The sequence below is a fragment of the Anticarsia gemmatalis genome, chromosome 10 (genome assembly GCF_050436995.1).
Source record: "Anticarsia gemmatalis isolate Benzon Research Colony breed Stoneville strain chromosome 10, ilAntGemm2 primary, whole genome shotgun sequence".
In the NCBI taxonomy this organism is placed as follows: domain Eukaryota; kingdom Metazoa; phylum Arthropoda; class Insecta; order Lepidoptera; family Erebidae; genus Anticarsia; species Anticarsia gemmatalis.
Genome location: NC_134754.1, coordinates 557,101 through 566,624, shown reverse-complemented (window position 1 = coordinate 566,624; position 9,524 = coordinate 557,101). Strand labels below are relative to the sequence as shown.

The 9,524-nt window shown below is 37.8% G+C and overlaps 2 protein-coding genes across 3 annotated transcripts; both read left to right on the top strand.

The window, feature by feature from the left end:
* Nucleotides 1-174: 174 nt before the first annotated feature.
* On the top strand, nt 175-1,455 carry LOC142975921 (putative RNA/DNA demethylase ALKBH6). 2 transcript variants are annotated; one of them, XR_012959634.1, is made up of 2 exons: nt 175-489; nt 576-713. XR_012959634.1 is itself a non-coding variant. In XM_076119070.1 (2 exons), exons 1-2 carry the CDS (start codon nt 420-422, stop codon nt 1,215-1,217), a joined length of 687 nt encoding a protein of 228 aa, XP_075975185.1. In that variant the 5' UTR covers nt 185-419; the 3' UTR covers nt 1,218-1,455. The 2 variants fall into 2 exon arrangements, 1 of the variants encoding a protein (XP_075975185.1); XM_076119070.1 differs by having other exon boundaries at nt 185-464; nt 576-1,455.
* Nucleotides 1,456-1,591: 136 nt separating this feature from the next.
* LOC142975920 (cytosol aminopeptidase-like) lies at nt 1,592-9,489 on the top strand. Its single transcript, XM_076119069.1, has 12 exons — nt 1,592-1,832; nt 2,183-2,292; nt 2,606-2,741; nt 3,134-3,261; nt 3,698-3,872; nt 5,796-5,998; nt 6,396-6,501; nt 6,907-7,014; nt 7,201-7,306; nt 7,542-7,691; nt 8,199-8,272; nt 8,929-9,489. Exons 1-12 carry the CDS (start codon nt 1,677-1,679, stop codon nt 9,133-9,135), a joined length of 1,659 nt encoding a protein of 552 aa, XP_075975184.1. The 5' UTR covers nt 1,592-1,676; the 3' UTR covers nt 9,136-9,489.
* The last annotated feature ends 35 nt before the right edge of the window (nt 9,490-9,524 follow it).

Genomic DNA, 9,524 nt, shown 5'->3' with positions numbered 1-9,524 from the left:
ATTTGTAAAAAAAATATTGAACTTTTGAGAGAACAAAACGTAGAATTCTAAATTTTTGACATGTTTTTTTGTTAAGGCAATGCTCGTATTAACTTGCGTTTAGTTATACTATCTACAGAGAAGAAAAATGATTATAAAATAAATGTCCTTTAGGCCTGAGACTAATAACTAACTTTTTGATTGTAAACAAAAGATTTGTAATATATACCATTTTATAAAACAATGGAATCCATCAATATTTTCTATTGAACTTTATTGTAATATATCCAACAAGCAAAATCGTAACTATTGTCAAAATAACCAAATGTCATGTAATTTCTTTACAAAACAAATGTCAAACAGTCCGTCACAAAAGTTTAAAAACAATAAAAAAAAAACTTACACCAATAAATAATTGAAATTAACAGTCGTAACTGAAAATGGGTTCTAAAGAATGGAATATTCAAAACTACAAAGTGGACACTGTGAGTACTTATAGCAGTTTTACTTGTAAGTATTGGACGAGGATGTTATCTGTTAACTTTAGAACTTTAGATCAATCGTTGCAAAGTAGATAACTGAATTCTTATCTCTAGGCACCGCCGACCGCCTACTACATATCAGAATTTATAAATAAGAATGAGGAGAAGGCGATCTTATCAAGCATTTATTCGACGCCGAAGCCGAAATGGACTCAGCTTTCGAACAGAAGACTGCAGAATTGGGGAGGAGTGCCTCATAAAAAGGGCATGATAGCTGAGCAGATACCGACCTGGCTTGATAACTACTTAGAAAAAGTACATGATGTTAATGTGATGGATGGGAAAAGACCAAATCACGTCTTGGTGAATGAGTACCACCCTGGACAGGGAATCATGCCACATTTGGATGGAGATCTCTTTTATCCAACGATTACAACAATATCAGTGGGCTCACACATCATTTTAAGGTTTTTAGAACCAGGAACTAATAGTTCAGCTAACCCAAACCCTGCATTTGGTTTTTTATTAGAACCAAGGAGTTTGTTAATATTACAAGATGACCTTTTTAATAATTATTTACATTGTATAGAAGAAGTACATGAGGATGTTTTAGATGATTCTGTGATTAACCTGCATATGTGTTCAGATAATTATGTAAAAAATAGTACTGTAGTTAGAGCAACTAGAATTTCATTGACTATTAGACATGTACCTAAAACTACTACATTCAAAATTAATATTGGAAATAAAAACTAATTTATACATGCATATTTAGTTTAATTACAAAAACCAAGAGTCACCTAATATCATTTATACAGTTTATTCACAGCAAAATTTATACGTCATTAGAATACTACCTACTTAGTTATTTTGAATAAGCCTTGTATAAAAAAATAGGTTTTATTATATAAAATTAATGCACTAATACAAGAAACTGTAAAAAAGAAGGGCACTTTAGAAATCTATACATCTACAAATTACTATAACCACAAATTATAATTAACTTACTTGATTATGATATATTTTAAATAAGAATTTAATTAAACACCTACCTAACACTAATAAAACAAGCAAGATCCTTTTATAAATTAGTTGTTCATTTATTACCCCACCACACAGTTCCATATTCAAAATCAATATATTTTTTTCAATTCTAGATGGCTTACATTTTTCACATATTTTGATACAAACATAATTTTGTTATTTTTTTATAAAATGAGGTCTTCAAAATTATTATCGTGTGTAAGAAATACTATACAGAGAAGATATAAGAGTGATGCTTTGGTTGTTAGATCATGTAGTAGTTCAGCTAAGCCACCGGAGAAGGATGACTCTTGCGGAGAGTTCGAACTGAAGCTTGATAGCAATAAGGTAAGTTGTTCATACTGTTCTCTTTGTGTAATGTTTTAATAGATAGCTGTCATAGTCTAGTGGTTTTAGGATTCACTTTTCGTGCAAGTGGTTGCGGGTTCAAGTGTAGGTGAGCAGATCATTGACTTTTCAAAGTTATGTGGGTAGTTGAATATAATTATCACCTGTTCTATTGTTCTCTTCTCAAAAAGAGTTCTTTGAAATGGTTTTTCAAAATCTCCAACTTCGGCTTGGGTCGTATGTTGGAATCAGGGTTTAACCCCTCTAGGCTTACAACTAGATAATGTATAGTAAAATCCTATATAGATATTTTTGCAACCTTCTGTCATTTCATCACTATATTTTTACAGAAAGGTCTGGTTCTCGGCATTCATCAGAAGGATAAGGAGTTGAGTCTATCCAAGGCTGCTGAAGAAGTGGACCAAAAGAGCGGCGGCAAGATATCTCAGTATATGAATCAGTATGTATCATTCTAAGAATTAATGTCCTTCATGGAGATTTTCAGTGGGTTTCTTTCTTAGAGGTCTTAGTTTTTTCTCATTAAACAGAAGCCTCCTCATAAATCAGTAACTTTATCGTAAAATGTAAATAAAATTAAAAACCAATCAGCGTTTTGAGATTATCTCAAATAGACAGACAGACACAGCAAGTGACGCTGATGCAATGATGTCGGCAGTACATAGTTCATCGTACTTAATTTTGGACATACATATGTTTCAATTCCTTCCTAAGTTGATAGGTATATAAATTCACATTCAATTTACATTTTCCAGACTGTCTGACGAGCTGAAACGAGGTAAAGCCTTCATAGTGACAGATGTGTTGCCGGAGTTCACCGCGGTGGCGCTGTCGTGGATGGGTCCCAAAGAATCTGCTTACTGCGAGTTGGAGTCACTCGATGAAGCTAGGGTACGTTGAATTTCACTTGACTGAATAGCGTGTATCAGTTATTTTACCAAGTAGGTATAAAAAGGGAACCACTAACTGTCTCACTGCAAAATTTTCCTGTCAGAAGCATGAGGCTTTGATTGATTGCCATGAACAGTAGGGACACATAATGTTCATATACATTTAAGTTACATAATTCAGCTAACTCAATTCAATTAACTCTCTATAAATCATCTGCAATAAGTTAAGGAGATTTTAATAGATCATCTACAATGACTATAGGTGCTTTGTGTGTTCAAAAATACTTAGCACCCAACTCACAATATCCTTTTGAAACAATACACCAGCAATAACTCATAACCACTAGTATCTAAATTATCTAATACATAACGTATATATGTATGTATGTGCAGGAGAACGTGCGCTGGTGCGCGGGCGCGGGCGTGCGGCGCCTCATGGAGCGCGGCTGCGGCGCCGTGCTCGTGGACGTGGGCAGCGCGCCCGACGCTGCGGCTGAAGCTGCCGAACTTGCTGCTTGGAGGTAAACTCACTTATACATGTCGCTTAACTAATTTAATATGTCGATTTTCTGCATTAATACTAAATAAGGCAGTTTTTGTATAAGGGAAAGATGGAAGGGTTTAACAGCTCCTGTTAAGGGATAATAAAACAATCAACTGGAAGACTAAAATTTTTTGACTAACTGAATCAAATCCTAATCATTTAGAACTTAAAATAGACATTTCGCATTTCCGGCTAACCCAAATAATTTATTAGCTATTCTAGTTGATATTTGGGCAAGACGCGACGGCTAGTATAATTAAAACCAGCTAACTTTGCAGTTTTCACAATATTCAAGTTTACTCTCTATTCCGTCACTTTCATAGCCTGTTCAAGAGCCAAACCGATAAAAGCCATCACCACTTTGCTTCCTTTTTTATAATTTTGTTAATATCTTTCTAAATATTTCCCCCCAGGTTCGACCTGTTCAAGGCGCCGGACGACCGCCGCCCCGCCTGCAACGTGGGTCCGTTCGGCGCGGAGGGCGGCGACCGGTGGCGCGAGGGGGCCGTGCGCGCGCGGGCACAGAACTGGGCGCGCTACCTGTCCGACATGCCGGCTAACAAGATGACGCCGGCCGATGTGGCACAGGTCTGTTGTTGATTGTAGTTTTACAGTATAAGGACTGGTACTAATACCCTCAAATGTTGGGAGAATAGTAAGAATACAAAAATGTTTCGTCATTTTCCGATCTTAGTCACATAAAGGACCTTCAACATATTGCTATAATACTCCTGTTAATTACTGTATGAAATGGAGAATGTTGCCTAATTTTGATTTCTAGCACTCCATATTCTCGTTTAAAAATAAAAAATACTGGTGAAAGAATTACTTCGATACGTCAATTCGTTTTCGATTTATAAGTAAAACAAGTTGAAACCGCACGACGCTAGCTCTCGGTGACGGTGTGACGTCACTCTACACTTGCTCAGTCTGGCTCACACAGTCCGCTTGCGGTCGCGCGCTAAATGTGTTGAAATTATTCCTAAATACTTTTAAAAATGTCCAATTCAAATACTGGGAAATCATATGTTGTACTTAAATGTAATTTAATTTTATGTAGGTAAGTAAATAAGTAATAATAAATAACTTCATCTTATAATGAAACAATTTCTAACCGGATTGATCGCGAGTTTATGATTTTTCAGTGGCAGGAAAAATGTAAAATAAATACGTACGCGATTATTTCGGTTAAAAATTGTTTCATAATAATATGCAGTGATCGTAAATATCTAACATATTAGGTACTTATATGTATAATATACTAGAAGCGGCCCGCGACTTCGTCCGCATGGAAACCCTTCCCGCGTAAATCCCGATCCTTCGGAACTCCGGGATAAAAAGTAGTCTATGTGTTATTCTGGGTCTTCAGCTACCTATATATCCAATTTCATCGTAATCGGTTCAGTCAAATTTGCGTGAAAGAGTAAGTAACAAACATCCGTAGATACTTACATATATACATATACAAACATACGTACATACATACATACATACGTACGTACGTACACACATACGTACATACATACATACATATGTACATACATACGTACATACTTACATACATACATACGTACATACGGTGACATACGTACATATGTACATTCTCACAAACTTTCACATTTATTATATTAAGTAGGATTTTGGAGGCAACAAAACCTCTATTTGTTTCTCAAAATAATTCGCAACCATTATTCCATTTATTTCAGGTAGCTTATCCGATTGCCCTTTTTCAAATCCTTTATCCATTTTATTAATCGAATAGTATTTACTATTATTATAAGTTATTTTATACATAAGCGGACGAAAACACAACAAAATACTACGCAAGCTATACTAAGACTACCAAAATACTAAGCGGGACGCGGCCCGCGCGGCGCGGCAATGTAGTATGACGTAACAGCCGCTCGCGCGGCTGCTAGCGGGACTCGATATTTTTCGAAACTTTGAATGCTTATAAAATCAAAACTATTCGGTATTTTTGCCTCAAACAAAAACTAGTTTTAATGTATACATACAGGCTATACTGTGTCAAAATTTAAAGCGATTTGGCATACCTAGTAACATTCTCCATTGGAGTTATATTCTTTGACTAAATAGTGTACGTTTTTTTTGTGTGTTTAACATAATGATCAAAAAAGATTTAGAAGAACAATAAGTAGTACCAAATCGTATCGATTTTAAGCGCAATTTAATTATTGTTATTGTGACATTCGTATTATGCATAACTAATAAATTCCTAAATAAAACGTTATAGATTCGAGTAACTTGCCGTGAGTAATGCGACAGCGTAATGATTGTATTTTTTAACCCTTTAATGCCCCACTGCTGGGTCTGGGTCTCCGCCATAATGAGTGAGGGTACAGGCCTTGAATTCACAACGCTAACCAAGCGCGGATTGGATTAATCATTAATTTTGTTATTTTCTACATCTATACTAATTTCTTCAAAAGACACTAGATGGCGTTGTTTGTCGCTGCCTCATGATTTTAAACCAGCATATTTTACCTCCAGGCTGCAATAGATCGTCTCTGTTGTCTCGGCATCATGATCGACGCGCACGACCGCGAGTGGATCGAGGCGCAGCGCATGAAGGCCTTCCTGGCCGTCGCGCGCGGCTCCTGCACCGAGCCCATGTTCCTCGAGTGCAGTTACAAGGGAGGGAATGACTCATCGCCGCCTGTACTTGTTGTCGCTAAGGGAGTTACTTTTGACAGGTAAAAATTCGACGGATAAATTTTAATATACATACATAATATCATGCCTGGTATACTTGAAGGTGTAGACAGAGGTGTTTTAAATACATCTACGTTCCGCCATTGATAGTGTTAGTCCCGTGTAATATGGAGTCAACCTATTACCTCTTACCGGGCACGTTAACAAACTACAGGCTACTGTTGAGAAATATAAATGGCGGAAGTATAACTATTTCAGCCGATTACGAAATTAAAAGAAAATACACCCTATCGGCTTTATTAGATTACACATTGCAAATTAATTAGTAATGACTAATACAGAATTTATACACGTCAATCTTTCATTACTAATTTTATTTTCCTTTGTGGTTACCATCTCGCACAATAACATTAAGTACCTACCTAATTCATTTTACAGTGGCGGTCTATGCCTGAAGGAGTGCGAGTCGATGACAGAGAACCGCGGCAGCATGGCCGGCGCTGCGGTCGCTCTCGCCAGTCTTGATGCGCTCGCTAGACTCAAGGTACTTTGGTATTAACACACCTAACTGTTTTACTTTCTTAGGAGTTAAACTCCTACGGGCGGCAGTTCGCAATGCAACAGAAACGGGAGACCGAGACGTGAGACCGCGACGGTTACTTGGCTTTAGGTCATCATATAAAACAGTTCGCATAAGAGATCCAGACAGGATACAGATCTTACGTTAAGTTGCGGTCGCAGTCTCCGGTCGCGGTTTCCCTTGTGTTCCGCCGACAGTTAGATTCTTTACATTCTATTCAGAACTGTTCAGAAAACTTCATTGCGATTCATGCCTTAGCTGTTTTTCGAAAGGATTTTAATGTCTGTTAGAATTCCACTACTAACTGATGCTTATTTAAAAGTAATGTAACCGGTTGTTAATGTAAGAGTTGTATGATCTGAATTGCAGGTGCCAATAAACGTGAACGTGGTAATCCCTCTGTGTGAGAACATGGTGAGCGGTCAGTGCATGAAGGTCGGCGACGTCGTACAGGCGCTCAATGGACTCTCCATACAGGTCAGTTGTTCTCAACATAACTTACAACTTGTATAGACACTGTGCCGCTTCGCCTAAAGGAAAAAGTGCCCTTCAACACATATTGAAATTATACTGCCATCTTCATAATTTATGCATTGAATGTTACAATACTGATGAAGAAAATAAAAGACAATAAGTCTATTATGCTTATTATATATATTTCAGATCGAGAACACCGACTTCGAGGGTAGACTGATGATGGCGGACGCGTTAGTCTATGGTCAAGCCGTATACAAACCCTCGCTGGTCGTAGATGTTGCAACTTTCACCAGTCAGTATCATTTCTTTCAAAATTTAAATAGATAGTAGGTTATAGACTATCAAGTCTCTACCAGGCATGGTGTCGATTGCAACAAATTCCCGAGACCTTCAGCTCGAGCAGTCTCTCGGCTTTAAAATTAGATTCCCTTGAACTTACGGCTACCGGGGTTATAGTTATGCCACTGCTACCACGCTTCTGTTTCTACGTTTATTTCGTCTTACTAATGTATACGATAATGTATCAGAGGGCGTGTTGATGGCGACGGGCGGCGGCGCGTTCGGCTGCTTCAGCAACAACGACAGCGCGTGGAGGGTGGTGCGGCGCGCCGGCGCGCTCAGCGGCGACCGGCCCTGGCGCTTCCCGCTGTGGCAGTACTACCATGCGCAGATCTCTAGTCAGTCACTTATCTACCTATCTTTCTGAATCATTGTAAAGATAAAAACTGCTAATGAAATCATCTAGTGTAGTCAGCTGCTTACATGGGGATGTTGTTTTACCTTACTTGTGACGACATCTAGCGGGCAGTAGAAAAACTAAATAGTATACTTTTTTTTTGTTATTCCGTTTTACGGCTCTGTGATCTAGCACTTTCGAGTAAATATACTCAAAATGAAGTATGTACCTTTGATATAATTATGGCTAAATAGTGGTAATACATGACTTGGTTAGAGGACTTTTTACTATAGGTACATATTTCATACGTGTTTCTAGTAACACAATGATTATCTTATTTGTTTTTACGAACTAGTTTCTGCCTAGGTTTGACGTGATAGAGTGAAATATACTTTCGAACCTATATTAAGATGAATATGTCTGGTATTTGGCTATTTATTATAAAAGTGTCATAATAGTTATGTGATCAGCTAAACTAAACACCAATGTTGTCCAATTATTATTGCAGATGATCCAGCTGTAGACCTGAGAAATAAAGGTTCAGGTCACGCGACCCCGTGCCTCGGTGCCGCTTTTCTCAAGGTATGTTTCATTTTGAAGTATTTATTATTATTTGAAGCAAATAGTGTTCGTTTGAATTCGTCTATGCTCGTGGAAAAGGGCGAGATTTTATGCATAAATACTTTTTACTCATTGGCAGTTACATATCGATGAGTTTCGAGTCATTTACATTATTTAGGGGATTGCCAACTAAGACCAATGAGTAAATATCTAGTAAGATGCGTAGTTTAACGCCCACAGCAAAAGTAGGTAGGTACCTACTATTATTTGTTTGCTAGTTATTAGAGGTATTATTGGAGGTAGGAAATGGCTAAAAAAGAATCGAGTCAAAAAAGTTTTAACTCGACCTTTTACTTCATTACATGATGAACACGAACATCAACTCATGTTTGAGTTAAGAACGAATAACAATCTTACCGATATACAGCCTAGCCTTTCTTCCAACTATACTGGAGTCGGCTTCCTCTCTCACCGGATGTAGTTAAATACCAGTGGATTTACATGGAGGGACTGCCTATCGGAACATAATATCGTATATGAATACCCAGGACTTAGAATATGGATGTAATGCAAATGAGGCGATTGCAAAGCTTGTTGGACTATAATCACATAAAATCTCGTCCTACGTTTCTGTCTTTTATAATGTCCCATATTCTCAGAACATTTAACCTTTTCAGAACTTCATCTGCGGTGACTGGGTGCACATGGACATCACAGGCGTAGGTAAAGTGGCTCACTTCGTGGCGCCGCCCTACTTGGACCCGCGGCGGATGACTGGCAGGCCTTGTCGCACACTCACTACCATGCTCACCCACATAGCTAGCGGCGGCAAAGATAACTACGTCGCTAGGTCGGCCCAACCTCCTACTAAATGCATGAAGTAACGTTCTCCAGCAAGGAAAGGGCCTGCGCAAACTAGGGACAATCCTCGACCTACTTTCTGTCCTAAAAGATATATCTCTTGTAAAGTATTGAAACCCAAACGGTTAAATGTATCGATTCTTGATTTAGGATTTTTATCTGTAGACAAATCCCTCGTCTGCCCAGGCCTGATCTTTTTCTACATAAAATAGGAGTTCAGAGCTTCCAAGTATAGTTCTAAACTCAAAATAAGGATGTAAACATTGTAAATTTTAGTATCATATTGTACAGTATTAGTAAAAAAAACTATGTAAGTGTGTTTTGTGCTTCGTGGATCACAGCCAACTGTATTGTATATTAAAAATTAAATAAAATTATTGGCTCTTTCATTCAGTCTACAATTGGCCAGTGC

What these genes read in the sequence shown, in the direction of transcription:
- LOC142975921 (XM_076119070.1), top strand. Translation starts at nt 420, where the DNA reads ATGGGTTCTAAAGAATGGAATATTCAAAACTACAAAGTGGACACT. An exon ending in AAAACTACAAAGTGGACACT is followed by an intron (nt 465 to 575) that starts GTGAGTACTTAT and finishes TCTTATCTCTAG; the next exon opens with GCACCGCCGACCGCCTACTA.
- LOC142975920 (XM_076119069.1), top strand. Translation starts at nt 1,677, where the DNA reads ATGAGGTCTTCAAAATTATTATCGTGTGTAAGAAATACTATACAGAGA. An exon ending in TGAAGCTTGATAGCAATAAG is followed by an intron (nt 1,833 to 2,182) that starts GTAAGTTGTTCA and finishes ATATTTTTACAG; the next exon opens with AAAGGTCTGGTTCTCGGCAT. An exon ending in TCGGTGCCGCTTTTCTCAAG is followed by an intron (nt 8,273 to 8,928) that starts GTATGTTTCATT and finishes TAACCTTTTCAG; the next exon opens with AACTTCATCTGCGGTGACTG.